Source organism: Enhydra lutris, unplaced genomic scaffold (genome assembly GCF_002288905.1).
Source record: "Enhydra lutris kenyoni isolate GAN:26980312 unplaced genomic scaffold, ASM228890v2 scaffoldscaffold34, whole genome shotgun sequence".
NCBI lineage: Eukaryota > Metazoa > Chordata > Mammalia > Carnivora > Mustelidae > Enhydra > Enhydra lutris.
In genome coordinates, this window is record NW_019154118.1 from 16254881 (window position 1) to 16270908 (window position 16028).

Genomic DNA, 16028 nt, shown 5'->3' on the forward strand with positions numbered 1-16028 from the left:
CAGCCCCTCCTCCCCGACTCTGTCTCTTCCTGCCCAGGGGCCCCGATGAGGTGTGGAGGGAGGGAGGGAGGGCCACACTTTCCAGCCAGGCCTTCGGCAACCAGCGCCTCGCTGCTCTCTGCCACCAAGGACACGCCTGGGGCTCCTGCCATGGACAGGTGGTACCTGGGTGAGTTCCCTGAACCCCCTGCCTCCCGCCTACTCAGACTCGGACACAGGTGTCCCCCTCCTCACTTTCGGGTGCAGCCACCTGCTCCCCCAAAAGGCAGGGAAAGTGGAAGACAGGATAGGCAGGATTTCTAAACAAGGGCATCTCAAGGTGGAGTCCTGGGTGTGGGGGGGAATCTCTGCCCTGAGCATCTCGGAGCTGCAGGAACTAGGAAGACCGCTTGTCTACCAGCCTCCTTTTCTGTCTGTCTGTCTAGCCACCTGTCTGTCTGCAGCCAGGCTGCTGGGTTCAAATCTTGTTTACCTGACTCTGTGCCTCAGTGTCCTCATCTATGAAATGGGGATGCTGATGAGGGCTTCCTTACCTCAGGGCTGTTGTGATGATTACATGGTTTAATTCTTTTTTTTTTTTTAAGATTTTATTTATTTATTTGACACACAGAGGCAGAGAGAGCAAGAGAGAAGCAGGGTCCCCACTGAGCAGGAAGCCTGACATGGGGTTCGATCCCAAGACCCTGGGATCATAACCTGAGCTGAAGGCAGCCACTTGACCAGCTGAGCCACCCAGGTGCCGCTACATGGCTTAATTCTTATTAGGTGCTCAGAACAGGGCCTCGCATGTAGCGTTAAAAATGCAGGTAACAACTTGTTTTTCCTATTTCTGCCACTATCTCTGCCTCTCTCCCTCCTTCCCTCCCTCCATCCATCTGTCTATCCATCTATCTATCCAACCTTTCCACCCATTTTAATATCCATTATTGCACATAGAATCCGCAGTAGCTTACAAAGACAGACAAAGGCACTAAGCTACCGAGAGAACACGTAGTAACAGGCACCCGGCGTCCTGTGTGGAGAGCGACAGTAGCTTTGGGAGCACAGCCTTGGGGGTCTGGATTTCTAGACCTGGTTTTGCCACTCTCAGGATGTTCCAGGCCAATCCCTCGAGCTCCTTGCCCTCCGTCTTTTTGGTCTGCCCAGTGGGCCTCCTGGCCCTGCCCTGGCCGCCCCCAGCAGTCGTTGCGGGGAGCAAATGATCAGCCTCTGCTTCTTCATCTGTAGAATGGAGCGAACACGGGTCCAGCGGGGCAGCGCCTACCGAGAGCCTGACAAGGGGCTCCTGGGTGGTGCCGTCGGTGAAGCATCTGACTCTTGGTTTCGGCTCGGGTTGTGATCTCGGGGCTGTGGGATCCAGCCCCACATGGACTCCGTGCTCACGGGGAGTCTGCTTGGAATTCTCTCTCCCTCTCCCTCTGACTCAGGCACACTTGCTTCCTTGCTCTCATTCTCTCTCTCAAAATAAATAAATCTTAAAAATAAGTAAAGAGGGGCGCCTGGGTGGCTCAGTGGGTTAAAGCCTCTGCCTTCAGCTCAGGTCATGATCCCAGGGTGCTAGGATCGAGCCCCGCATCAGGCTCTCTGCTCAGCGGGGAGCCTGCTTCCTCCTCTCTCTGCCTGCCTCTCTGCCTACTTGTGATCTCTGTCAAACAAATAAATAAAATCTTTTTAAAAATAAGTAGTGCTCGCTTCGGCAGCACATATACTAAAAATAAATAAGTGAAGAGCTTGACACAGGGTCAGCCCCTACTAAGCATTAGCTGGGCTGTATCATTCTCATGAATATTCATCGCTCAGCTCTGAAAGCAGAGAGCAGAATGGGTGTCAAGGCTCCTGGTCGCAGCCGTGATGTTCTCTCTCTACCTCACCCCACCACCCCCACCCGTGCTGATTTTCGCTGGAGGGGGTTGGCTTTCCTGCATCCAACGGTTAATGTTCAACTGAAGCTGAGCGCCCTTTATTTTCCGGTGAGCACAAATACGACAGCGACAACAGTGACACTCTCTGTGTCCCAGGCTGTGTGCCCTGCTCTTCACAAGCTTTATCTGCCTTTTCCGCATGACAACTCCCTGAAGCAGGGAGTACTCTCATTTCACAGACGAGAAGACCGAGGCACAGGGAGGTTCAGTAACTGGGCAGAGGCCATTTACTTAGCAGATGGAGGGGCCAGGAAGTGAACTCAAACCTTGCTCCCCTGCAACCACCCCAGGGGGAGTAACAGATGGATTAGGTCCCTTCGGCAGGACCAGCCCATCCTCGGTGGACGCCGACGGCTGGCTTTGGGCCCTTGGCTACCACTGAGCGTTGGCCTGTTCTGGAGGCCAGTTCAATGGACAAGAACTCAGCCAGGAATGCAATCCCCCATGGAGTACCCAGCCCAGGGGTCTCCAAGGTGAAAGAGGCCACCACAGAGCCGGGAGGCCGCCTCGGAGGTGTGGGAAAGCACCTGACGCCCAAGGCCTGCCTGTGCGTCCTCCAACACACCCCTCACTGGCTCTGTGACTCGGGGCCTCAGCTGCCTCATCTGTAAAATGGGAAATAACACAAGGCACAAAGGGATACTAGGTAGGAAAGTGCTTTGTGGGTCCGAAAAGCAAGCCCTTCTCCAGGTGGTCGACTCAGCCCCTTCCCGAAGGAGCCAATGGGGCAACACTGGGAAACCTGGGAACCCCGAATAGGAGCGGCCAGCCTGTGGAAGGAAAATGCCAGAGGCGGCAGGGAGAGAGGGATTAGTTAAGGATGACTGGAGCCTTTGTGACAGCAGCATGTGAGCTGCAGGCTGCAGCCCCGAGGGGTGAAGGAAACAACAGGAAGGGTGTGGCTCAGCCCTGGAAGCCTGGACAGCAGCAGCCGTGGTGGGCTGGGGTGGGCGGTGAGGTGGGAGCGGGCCAGGGGCCTGGGGACGGTCTCAGGGAAGCCCTGGGCGCCGGGTCAGAAGTAGCTGCTGAAGCCCTTGTCTCCTCAGCGGTTGGGGAGGTGGGCAGCTGCTGGGGGGGTGTCTCTGAACCCCGGATGTGGCCCCTTAAGCTCTGGTGGACACTGACTATATTTTGAAAGTCCCACGTCCCCCCTGTGCCCCAGCCCCAGCCACGGCTTCTCTGGCTAGAGGAAGAGCACTGGCCTACCGGTCCCCAACCCTTCTCTGGAAATTTCCTTCGGGAGGGATTTGGCTCGCTCCTCCCTGCCCCTGCCTGTCCCCGCACCTCTTCCTGCCTCCGAGGGAGCCCCTCCACTCACCCTGGGTCTTCTCTTGTGACTAGGGCAAATATTACCTGCACTGTTAATGTTTAATCCCCCCCACCTCACCCCTGGTCTCCCCGCTGCCCAGCACTCTCCCCAGAGCAGAGCAGGAGAGGCACCAGCCCAGTCTGCTAGGGGAATGGCAGGGTCCGCGACGGGCGACGGTGAGTGTGCGTGTATGTGCGTGAAGCAGGCGGTGGCCTCTCCTTGGACCACTTTTGGAGGGTTGAGCTGGACCCCTGGAACCCTTGCCTTCCAGAGACCCCAGCACCCCTCCCCCAAACTTGCCAGCCTCTTTAGACAATTTCAAAAACAATTACTTTGCAAAGGGGATGCTGTGCTAAGTCTGAAGGAATATAGCTTGAATGGCAGGACCTGGGGTGCCAGGTTAGAGCTGGGGTTGGGGCAGGGATGAGCTCTCCTCTTGACGATAAGATTGCACCTGTCCTAGGTCAGTGTATCTTTCCAAACTACCTGAGCTCAGAGCAGGAGGGGAAGGGAGTTAGGCTGGCTTTGGGGCCAGAGCCCCGCAGTGTGGGACACCCCCAGAAAGATCCCGTGATGGGGGTGACTTGGGCCTGGAGGCCAACAGGGGCCTCTGTTGACTGTGGTGGGCTTTGAGCTGGACCTAGAAAAGATGAGGGATTTGGGCTGGGAATGGCTCAAGACAAGGGATGAGGGAGGAGGCCGTTTCTCGGTGACGGGAGCCACCTGTCTACTCATGGCTCTGGGGCTAACTCCCTCTGTCACCTTGAACAAGACCTAAACTGAATCCGGGAGACAAGGTTGATGGGCTCCCGCATGGGGACAGGTCCTGGGTCCCCAGAGTCCCCCCTAGAGGCCCAAGCACTGGCCCCTTCTGGCCAGGGAGGCCGCACTAGGGACAACTGGGTCCCCCAGGTCCCCCACCCCACAGGTTCAACACAACCTGGGAGGTGCTGACTTCTACCTCAGACACTGCCTCCTTGGTGCCAAGGTAGGGCTTGAGCAGGGTAGGCAAGGGGGGCCACCCTCCACCATAGCAGCAAAGCCCTGGCCAGGCACCCTCGGGCTACCCAAAGGCCAGTGTGCTCAGTTTCCAGGGCTGGAGGGCAGAGCTGTGACCTCTGGTGCTGAGCAGCTCCAGCTTGGGTGGGCTAACGGCACAGGAAGCAGGGGACTGGGCCATATATGGCCTTGAAATGTTTTGTGCCTTCTGACCATCTGAGAGGCAATGTAGCAAAGGGGTTAGGTACCTAGATTCTTAGCAGCCTATTGCCTGGGTTCAAATCCCAGCTCTCCCCTTTATGCTGGGTTACTGTGAGGGTATTACTTAACCTCTCTGTGCCTCCAGCTTCTAGGGATTGTATTGGAATCGTATCAGTGCTTCACGGGTGCTTATGACGGTAAAATGAGCTCACGTTTTGTAAGCCTTCCCCTGGCATGTGGAAAACACTATATATTAATGTCTCTTTTTTTTTTTAAGATTTTATTTATTTACTTGACAGAGATCACAAGTAGGCAGAGAGAGAGAGAGAGAGGAGGAAGCAGGCTCCCTGGTGAGCAGAGAGCCCAATGCGGGGCTTGATCCCAGGATCCTGAGATCATGACCTGAGCTGAAGGCAGAGGCTTTAAGCCACTGAGCCACCCAGGTGCCCCTACATTAATGTTTCTTAAAAGAATTTGCTTCCCCTTGAGGATGGAAATCTAAGAGAGAAGAATCCAGAAACCTGAGTCTAAGACCCAGTTCTGCCCCCAGCTCTCATGGGGGACTTTAAACAGGTTCAGTTTTCTCCTTCTGTTCAGTGGAAGTGAAGGGCCCCTCCGTTCATTCATTCCACAAGCATTTGCGACACATCTTGCCGTGGATTAGTCCCGTGGAGGGAGGCTATGGGAAATGTCTCCCATGGCCTGGCTTACAGTTGCAGGAAACAAGGGGAGGAAAGATCCAACCCTCCCAGAGTTGCCGGAGGCCCCCCCCAGGCAGCACAGCACCCTGTTTGAATGCTTGGTCTTTGGTCCCAAGTGGACGGTTTTCGAGGTGGCCCAGGACAGATGCCCCCACTGGCGGTGGCCTTAGCAGGCCCACCAGCCTCCTCTTGCACACGTAGACCCTTGGGGAGGCTGGGAGGGAAGGATGGGAGTTCCACTGTTTCTGTGGCTGGCTCACCCTGCCTCTGGCTCTGTCCTCAGGTGGCAGCCCCAAGGGGGAAGTGGACCCATTCTACTACGGTAAGCCTGGTGGGTCCCCTTCCCCACCCTTCCTGAGCCTGCTATCCCCCACAGACCCTGCTTCCTGGCATCCCCTGGTTACGGCCACCATCTTCCCCTGGTAGCCTGGGGCTGCTGCAGGGGTGGGTTGTGGGAGGGGTGCCTGGGTAGACCCATTCCACCTCCTTGCCCTCTCCTTTCTCAGACTATGAGACTGTCCGCAATGGGGGCCTCATCTTTGCTGCCCTGGCCTTCGTCGTGGGGCTCATTATCATCCTCAGTAAGTGGGCTGTCGGAAGGGGCTGCTGCACGGGGCCATATCTCTTCTCAAAGCCACTGATCAGGGGTTCCCCAGGTGGGGGTGGGGAAAGCCTTCTCACCCTCTTCCCAGATCCCAGAAGGGAAGTGAGTCTCTCTGCTCCCCTCCATTCCCCCATGCGAGATGTGGGAACTGACCCACACTCTGATGGACACAGGCTTCATGGGATGCCTCCCTGCCTGGTCCTTGGGTCACACAAAGGAAGTTTCCTTTCCCAACAGTGCGCCCTCTGGAGGCTCTGGGAGGAGGTGCTGAGAGGGGAGAGCTGGCTGCGTCCCGCAGGGGACCCTCCAGTGTACACGGGGCTCAAGCCAGGGAAGGGAACCAACCCCCACAGGATACCTCCCTTAGCCAGATCTGGGCACTTTCCTTTCTTGGTGTGAGCAACATCTCAGTCCATTTAATCTCGGCAACTCTGAGATTAACTCTGAGATTACTGTCCCATTTTACAGAGGGAAAGCTACCCATTGTGACAGGTGCAGCCAATTGCCCAGGGTTCCACAGCCAACCAGAAGCCGAGCCGAGTTCAGCTGAACCCAGGGTGTCCACCCGCCTACCCCACCCCACCCCACAGACTGTTGGAGAGCAAGTGTGGCTGGGAGCCAGAGGCATTTGAGCCCACAGCTAGTTTACTGGGTGCGGATCCCTAACTCCCTGGGCTTGTTTGCTCATCTGTTAAATAGGGATGATCCAACTTATCTCATACAGTTTGGGCTAGCACGGCAGCCAAGGAAGCCCTCAGGTATAGGCCTAGAGTGTTCTGGAGGAGAGAAGCTTCCTTGCATATCCCCAGTCCCAGCCAGTACACAGCAGGGGCTTAGTGAATGCTTATTGACTTGGTTTGGTACGACCAGAAGAAAAGTACACAGAAACACAATCCTGAGATTCTAACGCCTCCATGGTTGGGGCCATTCCATCGGGGGGCTTCTGTCTGCAGACATGGCCTTTCTCCCCAGCTCAGCAGGAAGTGTCTTGCGGGCAGCACTGTGTCGAGGTCGAGCACACAAGTGCGGGAGGCAGACAGGCCTGAGCAGAGATCTTGGCTCTGGACTTGCAGTCCTCCTCCTCCAAGAGCGTATGGAGCAGCTACTGTGTGCTCGGCCCTGTGCCAGGGGCCCCACCATGGCCCAGGCTTGGCCCCTGCTCTCGGTGAGCTCACAGTCTACCACGGAGCGGCTGCAGCAAATGTTTGTTGACTGACTAACAGATGGACTAACAGAATGCTTATGGTCCAGCCCTGTATAAGGACAGAAATGGTCCCCCTGTGGCTCTGGTGGGAAGGAGGGAGTAGAGGCTACCGTGCTGCCCCCTTCAGGGCAGAGACGCTCTCCCTGGAAGCAAGAGTTTGATGGAAACTCATCTTTCTCTCTTCAAGGCAAAAGACTCCGCTGTGGGGGCAAAAAGAAGCACCGGTGAGTGCCGGCCTAGGGCCCCTGAATGGGGTGGGGACACTGGGGGGGAAAAGAGGCACAGGCCAAGGATTTTCATCTCCAAAGCCTGTGAGGAGGGGTCCCTGACCTCAGGGACCCTGAGACTGGCGACCTCCTCCTCTGACCTCTTCCCTCTCTTTTCCCCTCCCCGACCCCAGGCAAGTCAATGGTGACGATCTGTAATGACGGGTAAGTTGGGGAGGAACAGGTGAGCAGGGAGCCAGGGAGAGCTCGGGATGGAGCAGGGAGGATTTCAGGGTCTACTGGCCACCAGCCAGTTGGTCTGCTACCCACTTTGGTTTTTCCATTGATGGCCGAGTGCCTGGTGTGGTGTGTGTGGCCAAGGCAGGGAGGCAAAGAGAAAAGTGAAATGAATAAGGAATAAAAGAAAAATCCCTACTCCTGCCGCCATTGCTACCTAGAACCTGTCTTTGTCTTTGCAGAGTCAGCTGTATCCCTGCTGCAGGGGGAACCTTGGGAAGCCTTCCCTGAGCTGTAGACCTTTGTCCCCAGCACTGCCAGGCCCTCAGGCTGAAGCTCCATGTGACCCCTGGGTTTGCATGGCCTCCTCCCACCCCAGGCCGCCTCATGTTAATAATAAAACTAGCCTCAGAGACAGCTCCTTCCCTGGCCTGTCTCCCTCCCTCCTCCGCTCCCGTACCTGCCATGACCGACTCGCCTTCCTGAGCTGGAGTACGATACAGTCTGGTCTCTTGGTTTTCAATGAGCTGCTCAGGTGCCCTTGCCTCCTTGGACAGGGAGTTCAGTACCACCATCCGCAGGCCTCTGCCTGCCCCCTGAATTGCGAGGAGCCCCAAGGACAGAGGACTCAGCCTGCCTTCCGAACGCCAGGCAGAGAGAAAGCCAGGAAGTGTGAAGGTCAATGACAATTGGGTCCTGCTCGGGTATCTGCGCAGGGCCCGGGTGCTGCTACTGGAGCTCTCTGCTGGGAGTTCCTGCACTTGCGCCCTGAGCAGCTGAAGTTATAGCTGTTTGTGACCACAGGATGCCACTTCCCCTGAGCACCCGCGTGCCACGATGGGTGGGTTAACGGGTGCTGGTGGGCGCCTCAGCACACGCTCTCTCCCTACCCACCTCCTGACCCTGGTGCTAAGCTCAGGCCACTCCCTTTCCACTCTTGGGGCTTGGGGACCCCTGTTGCACCTGTTCTCCTCCACCCATCTGGGTGCTGCCTTGGTTAATCCCAGGGCCAGGGAGTGGACAGGGAGGGTGAGGACCTGGGTACCCTGCGTACCCTCTCTTCCAGCCCTGTCCACTCTGGCAGGCACCCAGCCACAGGCAGCTGGAGCCACGATGGTGTCAGGCTGCCTCTTAGACCAGAGCCTGACTTCCTGAAGCCTGTGGCCCCCTTGCAGCGCTGGACTCAGAAGGAGCCCACCTTCCTTCTGCGGCTCTTCCCTGAGGAAAGGACGCGTGGCTGGATCATGGCACCACCTAGTGTCCATTTTCTGGGTCTATAAGCCTGCCAGGGAGGGGAGGGGAGAGCTTGGCAGGAGAACCCGGGCAGCCTCAAATTAGTGGAGTTTACCATGATCAGGGGGGTCATGAGTTCAAGCCTCACGTTGGGCATGGAAGATAGTTAGAATAAACATTTTTTAAAGATTTTTAAATTTAAAACGAATAGGGTATGTTGGGGGGCCACAGTAGGCCACCACGTGCAAATTTCCACGTGCAAATTCAGTTCTTTGTCTAAATCCACTGCCCCTAGATCCCGAAGATAGCCAGCCCTCACAGAATCACAGAAGGCTTGAACACAGAAGGTCCTTAGGGAGCAAAATAGTTAAGATTCACTTCTCAGAAAGGAAAACTGAGACCCTGGGAAAGGCAGGGACTTGTCTAGGTGACACAGCCAGCCCATATCAGGGCCAGAGCTAGAAACCAGGTCTCCGGCTCCCATTCCAGCGTTCTTCTCACTGACACCTGGGGGTGGCAGATAGATTCCCCACTGACCCCCTGTGGGCTTAGAAAGCAGAGGGAAGAGATAGAGGGCCTGGCTACTTACACCTCGAGGCCAAGGTCTTTGCGACCCCTTGCTCCAAACGTGGGCTCCCCAAAGACACATAAAATGTGACAGGCTGCACCCCTAAATAGAATTCAGTATTTCCACACACAAGCTGGAGCATGTACTTGACCTGTCCATGATGGTGGGAGAGATGAAACGGAATGGGGTGTGTCCAGCCAGGGACACTTTCCTGGGGGTTTGCTCCTGAAGCTTCTTGGGTATAACAGCAAGACAGACAGGAGGAGGGGGTGCTGCAAGTCTGTGGTCCAGAGCAGTGGAGAGGAGTCATACTTCTAGAATGTTCTATACACAGACCTCTGAGGGGGCCAGCTAGGAGGGGCATTCTAGCTGCTCCACAGGGAGGATGGTCCCAGGGGAACCACTCTGCTCTCCACCCCTGCTGTACACCCTCACCCTTGTCAGATGTGAGGCTCCTTTGGGTCCCAGATTATAGACCCCAGAGAACCCAGGGTGCTGTTTGGACCACCAGACACCCAGCATTCCCTCTGGTCCTATTGACTATGACTCTTGGGGTGGAGCCCACGAAAGCTGAGGCTTAACAAGCGCCCAGGTGGCCCCGGAGAGTAGCCAGGGCTGAGAACCACGGAGCTAAGTGCCATTCTGAGGTCTGTGACCTATTTGTGGTACAGGGCCTTCCTGAAAACTTTCCCTTCCCTCTCCACAAAGGTCACATGCACTGGGAACTACTGAGCTTTCACTTCACTCTGGGATTTTTCGCAACTCGGACACAAATTGGGTCACAAAGAACAACCAAGCCTGGGAATGATTGGATGAATGACTGACTCCCCATCACCCAACTCAACAAACCCTCGTCTGAGGGGATGCAATTTCCATTATCACCACCAGAGGGAGCATGCGTCTTAGTCTTAAAGCTCCTTCCAATTCAGCGTTTTCAACTCCTCTTTCTAGGCCCTGGGGCCCTTTGCCGACATTAGGGCCCTCTGAAAGGTCTGCCCCGTGCCCTGGGTTTCGGTGGGGGGAGGGGGGAAAGCTTCGAACTCTTCTCAATCTGTTTACACATCCCTCAGGCGTATCCCTTGTCCTGCTCTGGGGTGATTCTGGGCTGGGGGTCTCGAGCCCTCGCTCCCGGAAGGCAGTGATCATGTGGTCTGAACTTCGTTCCCGGCGCTTGGGGTAACCACGAAGCCTCTCACCCCATAGTTGGAGCTAATCAACGTCATGAGCAGGACCTGAGAGAGGCAGAGGCGCTGAGCAGTGACGTCTGTGGGGCGGCAGGTGGGAGAGGTTGGCTCGTTGTCTGGGCGGCTGTGCCCAGCAGAGACTGGGCCCCAGGGCTTCTGCCTTAACTGATGAGCTGCTGGTGGTGTTTAACGCCACCCCAGGAGAATCGGTTCTGGAGGCAAAGCTGCAGGTGATTGGCCCACTAGGTGAGCCCAGTTAGGGGCAGTTGAGGAGAATGGGAGGTGGGGGGCGGGGAACAGATAGGAAGTGGAGACTCAAGGCCTCAGAAAACTTGGCCTGCTTCACAGTCTGGGGAGGGGGCAGACAGCGGCACCCTGCCCTGGCAGTGGCCTCACTCCAGCTCCCCCATGAGGGTGATTTCAAGACATAAAAGGTACGCACTGGCCTTGGACACGAGGGTCCTGGGGTCTTCTCCTGAGCCTGCCCTACCCTGACCTTTCTCCACCAACCTCCGAGCACAGGAAGAGCTGGGCACGAGGTCAGGATGGGGCAGTATTACTGGTGACCCCATCGGTTAGTGTCGTCCTGTCCCAGGCTCGAGCGCCCCCTGCTTGATCTCCCCCAGCCTCTGTCCACTTGGGCATGGGGAGCTCACATATGTGTGTGGGGGGGGGCAGGAGATCCCCTCTTGGACACTCCGGCTAGGTGGCCTGGGGCGGGGAGCTCTCCTCCCTGGCCTTGGTTTCCCCATCAGAGGGACTGGAGGCTTGGACTGGCTGGTCCCTGGAACCTACAGGTATTGATCTCCTTTCCAGAGTGAGGATGCCCCTGCCCTGCGCCTCTGATTTTTCGAAACTCTGGGACCTTGGGAGACTCCCCCCCCATCCCCAACAATCCCAAACTGCCGGGCTGAGCGAGGAGGGGGTGCCCCACAGAACCCACCTTGAGCATCTGCTCTGGTCCTGCCTCTCTCAGAGGGAGTGCTGAAGAGGTCCTGGAGCAGAGAGCAGAGCTGAGTCTTCCCCCAGCGCTCCCCCTGCTCCTCCTTGCTCAGGGCAGGGCTGCTGCTGGAGAGATTAATGGCCTTCCTGTCGATCTGCAGCCCCAGGCAGCTGAGCTCTGAACTGCAATTCAGCAGAGGCCTCTGGGGCGGCAGTGGCGGGCCCATTCTTCATCCTCTGCCTGACACACGCCGGGCCAGCGGAGATCAGAGGCAAATGCCACAGCCACCAGGCCCTATCCTGGAGTGGCCCTGAGTCCCCGGCTGGGAAGATGGATTCAGATAGGGCCTGGGAACCAAGAGCACGGCAGCCTCCATCCACGGCCGCGGGAGGGCAGCACTGAGCCCGGCGTGGCCCAGCCATGGGAAGAAAGCCCCGGCTCTGTCTGCGCGTCCCCCTCCCAGCCTCGAGACCTTCACGTTGAGCGACCCAGTACTTGGAAAGCCAGTCTACTTAGAACTTGGAACCTGGGTGCCCAGGGCTTCGGCCCCGACACTGGAGGGAGACCCGAGCGAGGGGTTGTCCCTGCAGGTGTGGATGGGCTCGGTGCCTGGAAGGAGCTGCCTGGGGTGGGGGGTGGGGGTGGGGGGCAGCTCTGATTTGGCACCTTATGTTTCCAGCTGTTCCCACCCTGTGTGACCGCCCGCAGTCCTGCTCCCCCAACCCCCAGAAGCCCCCAGGTTCTCCTGGTTGCTGTTTGCCCCTAGAGCTCTAAACTTTGGTTCCCTTTCCAAGAAATTCTGTCACTTCCCCAAAGGGCTTCTTTGGTGACACTAGAAGGAATTCCCCAGGTGAGCGTGGCAGAGGAAGGGGAGAAAGGGTGGAAGTTCCGAGCTGGGGAGGCAGTTTGTGGGCCAGGACGCCCCCCGCGGTCCCATGTAGCTGGAGCAGGAAAAGGGGGAGAACTAGCCTCACCAGCAGCCTTGCCCTTGGCCTGCTGTGTGACCTTGAGAAGGCCCTAGTCTGTCTCTGTGCTTGGCAAAAAATTCCCGACATTGGCTTCCAAGTCAAGGGGCTGAGGGAAAAAGGTCCGTGGGGAAGCTGTAGCAGATCCCTCGCTCCTTCCTGCCCCTGGGAGAGCCGGGCTCGGAGAAAGCAGGGTGTGTGAGCATGTGTGTGATTGCGCACACACACACACACACACACACACACCGCAAACACAGGCAGAGGCACCTGCGAGTGGTGAAGGCAGACAAAAAGACACACTCGACAAAGCATAGGCCAATGGCTTGGCCCCAAGCCAGGAGCATGTTGAATTCTCTTGTGGTCTTTGTTTCCTGAAAGGCCTATCAATCAGGTAGAGTCGTGCCAAACCCAGCCTGCATGGGAGGCAGTGAGTGTCCTCTGCCCTGAAGTAAATAGTATTTCAGGTCTCATGTCCACGGACCATATGCTCCCGACACAGCTAATAACATCATCAGGGAGTGGCCTCAGCCCTTACACACCTGCCCAGGGTGGCAGTGGGATAGGCTCAGCTGGGCCTCGGCTACGGAGGGACCCTTCCTGCCTGGCCTTCCCCAGCACCCTTGGAGACCTGCTGGGGGACGCCTCCCCCATCTCCCCAGATCCTGACCATCCCTTCGTGTCTGCCTGCCCTACTGCCCCTGTCTGAGGGGTCCCTGACCAACCCCCAGAGCCCAGCCTGTGCCTGGCACGCAGTAGGTGCTCAGTAAGCCTTTGTTGAATGAATAAGTGATGGCCCACAGCTGCCCCCCTCCACCTCCCGAGGGACAAGGAGGGCTGCTGGGTGTCCCCATCTGGACAGGTGGTGCACATGTGCTCACTCAGGATGCCGTCCTGGGGACCTGTCCTGGGGACGGTCAGCATTTTCTTCCTTGGCATTGTGGTAAAGATCATAGACTTTGGAATCAGCCAGCCTGCTTTGAGCCCTGGCTTCTGTAACGGTGTCCTACTCGGGACTGTGGGCCAGTCCCTTCTGGGCCTCAGTTTCCCCAGTGGAGAGACAATTTCTAACCCTTGGTGGTTCCTTGCTCCTGACTAGGCTGTAACAAGCTGAGGCCATTTGCTGAGTGTCCCAAGGCTCTAGCATTTGAAGCTGCGGCCTCTTCCCGGACCCCTCCAGGCACCTCAGCCCCTGTCCTTTACTGCTTTCATGTTTGTTCTTCAGTGGGGTCTTCTCAGGACACTTCGGGAAGACCAAGAGGCAAGGACCCCCGAGTCCCACCTTAGACACTCCAGGCCCCAAGGGGAGGCTGGTGCAAGTGGAAGTCCCAGCCCCAGACACGCCTGAGCACCACGTAGACCTGGTGTGGCCCATTCTCCAGAAGCTCCCACCCCCAGGGGCCACCGCCAGCTTGCTGTGGGCTCCCCAGGTCCTTTGAGACCAGCAGAGGGTTTGCGTCTTGATTATAGGTTTCCCTTCTGTGTGTGTTGTGTGTGTGTGAGGGTGTGTGCATATGAGGGAGAAGGTGTGTATGGGCGCGTGTGTTGCTGGTGGTGTTGGAACCAGGGAGGCGCCCGGCAGGCCAGGAGGCTGGGAGGGACCCAGGAGCGAGCACAAGAGTGTGGCCCTGGCTTCCGGGAGACCCGGGTAACGGGCTGGCTCCTCCCTGCCTCCCTGCAGGCCTCTTTCTGGACCCCGGCCCCTCAGGGGAGAGCCAGGACCTGGGTGGGAGGACGTCATTCCTTCACCCCTTCCAGTGACTCTTAGAGGCCAACACGGAAACAGGCGGGGCGGAGGGTGAGCCCAGACTGCGGCTCCACCTGGGAGGCACCGCCTGCTGTGACGGCGGGGCCAGCGGGGTGGGAAGCCTGAACCGGGTCCCTGAGTCCTGCCGAGTCCCATCCCCTCCTGTGGCACTAGGGGGAGGCAGATAACCAGATTCCCCGGGCAGAGGCTTGCCGGTGAGGGGTCCACAGGGCGTTGGAGACTGCCCTGAGTGGGGGTGGGGGAAGGAAGGCAGCTGGATGCCTCTCCAGAGAGCAGACCCACACCCCAGAGGCCAGACTGAGGAGGGGGAGGCAGGCTCCTGTCCTTCCCTGAGTGCCCTCTCGTGGGAATGGGCCAAGACTCTGGCCCGCCTGACTGGGACCCGCCTCCCCTCCCTGGAGCTCCGCACTGAGCCCCTTTAGCCGCTGAGGCAGGATTTCTCCTGACCCTGGGGTCTCTGGACCAGCTGCTGATGTCCCCTCTCCCCAGATGTGAGGTAATTCCCGACAGTTTAGGAAGACTCACTCGCTCCTAGATCTGAAATTTTCCCTCCTCTCAAACCGTGCAGTGAAAATGTTATCGGGCGGGAGGAGTGCACCCAAGAGGGGCTGGAGGTGGGGAAACAGAGACGGGTTCAAAGCTCGCCTCTGCCACTGCCTAGCTGGGCATCACTGGGTGAGCCCCTTCGTCTGCTGAACCTCCCCTTCCTCTTCTGTAAAGTGGGCATTATGGTACTCAGCTCATTAAAGAGTGAACGAGATCATGTGTATAAAGAGGCCATAAGGACCTGCGAACGCAGAGCATGGGTTTGAGGGATCAAGCAAAGGTCAACCAGGGCTTTCCCGAAGGCGGGGGACAGGCCTACCTTTTCAGTCATTCATTCAGCAAAAGAGTAAAGTATTTGAACATCAGGTGATGTGCCAGGCACTGTGTTAGGCATTTCGACAAGCTTAAGTGGAAGTTGTTTTTGAAACCACAGAACCTAAACCCATTAAAGATTCTTGTGGTCGGTGTTTCCCAGGGGCCAGTCGTTAGTCCCATACCAGGCTGCTGACACACATGTTCCCTGGGACACGCAGAATATCGATCCCTGCTTCTGTAGCCTGGGATTTCTCTGTCTCCCCTTTGCCGCCTGTGTGTGCGTGTGCACGCACATGTGTACAGTGGTGTGGTGACCTTGGGAGTCATCGATCTAGGTCAGCCCCTTGCTGAGCAGTGGGATCTGAGCCCCACAGAAGGGAGGCAGGCTCAGAGGACAGCACCCATCACTCAGTGGCTGTATCACCATTAACAAGTCACTTGCTCCTTGAAGCCTCAGTTTTCTCATCTGTAAAATGGGGTTCTTGATGCCTGTCTCGCTGTGGGGTCTTCCTATGAGCTGCTTGAAAGGCGGCACAGTTATACGTTTGAACTCTGGGTACAACCAGACTGGCTTTTTTTTTTTTAATTTAAAGATTTTAGTTACTTATTTGACAGAGGGAAAGAGATCACAAGTAGGCAGAGAGGCAGGCAGAGAGAGAGGAAGGGAAGCAGGCCCCTGAGATCATGACCCCAGCCGAAGGCAGAGACTTAACCCACTGAGCCAAACAGGCGCCCCCAGACTGGCTTTTCTAAGGAGAAATCCCACATGCTAAGTTTTTTCCCACTTCCCCCAAGTCCAACTGGCTCTAATACTGGAAAGATAATCCTCTAGGTGGAGTAGCCCCCCACCAGTTTTGCCCCACCGTGTTTTAGGTGCTGGTCTTTGGGTGACACCTGCTGGCCATAGCAGGTACTGCATCCTTCCCTTGCCAAACAAACCCACAGATAAAACTTGCCCATCCCTTTTTTTATTTTTTTAAATCTTTAAAAGAGTTTTATTTATTTATTTATGTAATCTCTACACCCATGTAGGACTCGAACCCATGACCCTGAGATGAACAGCTGCCCACTCTTCCGACGGAGCCAGCCAGACACCCCTTCCCCATCTCTTTGGACATTCACAGCC

At 57.0% G+C, this 16028-nt stretch overlaps 1 protein-coding gene across 1 annotated transcript; it reads left to right on the forward strand.

Annotated features, from left to right (window-relative positions):
* The first annotated feature begins 150 nt into the window (after positions 1–150).
* On the forward strand, positions 151–7365 carry LOC111153819 (FXYD domain containing ion transport regulator 2). Its single transcript, XM_022513071.1, has 5 exons — positions 151–169; positions 5416–5454; positions 5639–5713; positions 7128–7164; positions 7341–7365. The coding sequence occupies exons 1-5, from the start codon at positions 151–153 to the stop codon at positions 7363–7365; spliced, it is 195 nt and encodes a 64-aa protein (XP_022368779.1).
* The last annotated feature ends 8663 nt before the right edge of the window (positions 7366–16028 follow it).

Coding starts and splice junctions, on each gene's coding strand:
- LOC111153819 (XM_022513071.1), top strand. Junction 5,455..5,638: donor AGTGGACCCATTCTACTACG/GTAAGCCTGGTG, acceptor CTCCTTTCTCAG/ACTATGAGACTGTCCGCAAT. Junction 5,714..7,127: donor GGGGCTCATTATCATCCTCA/GTAAGTGGGCTG, acceptor TCTCTCTTCAAG/GCAAAAGACTCCGCTGTGGG.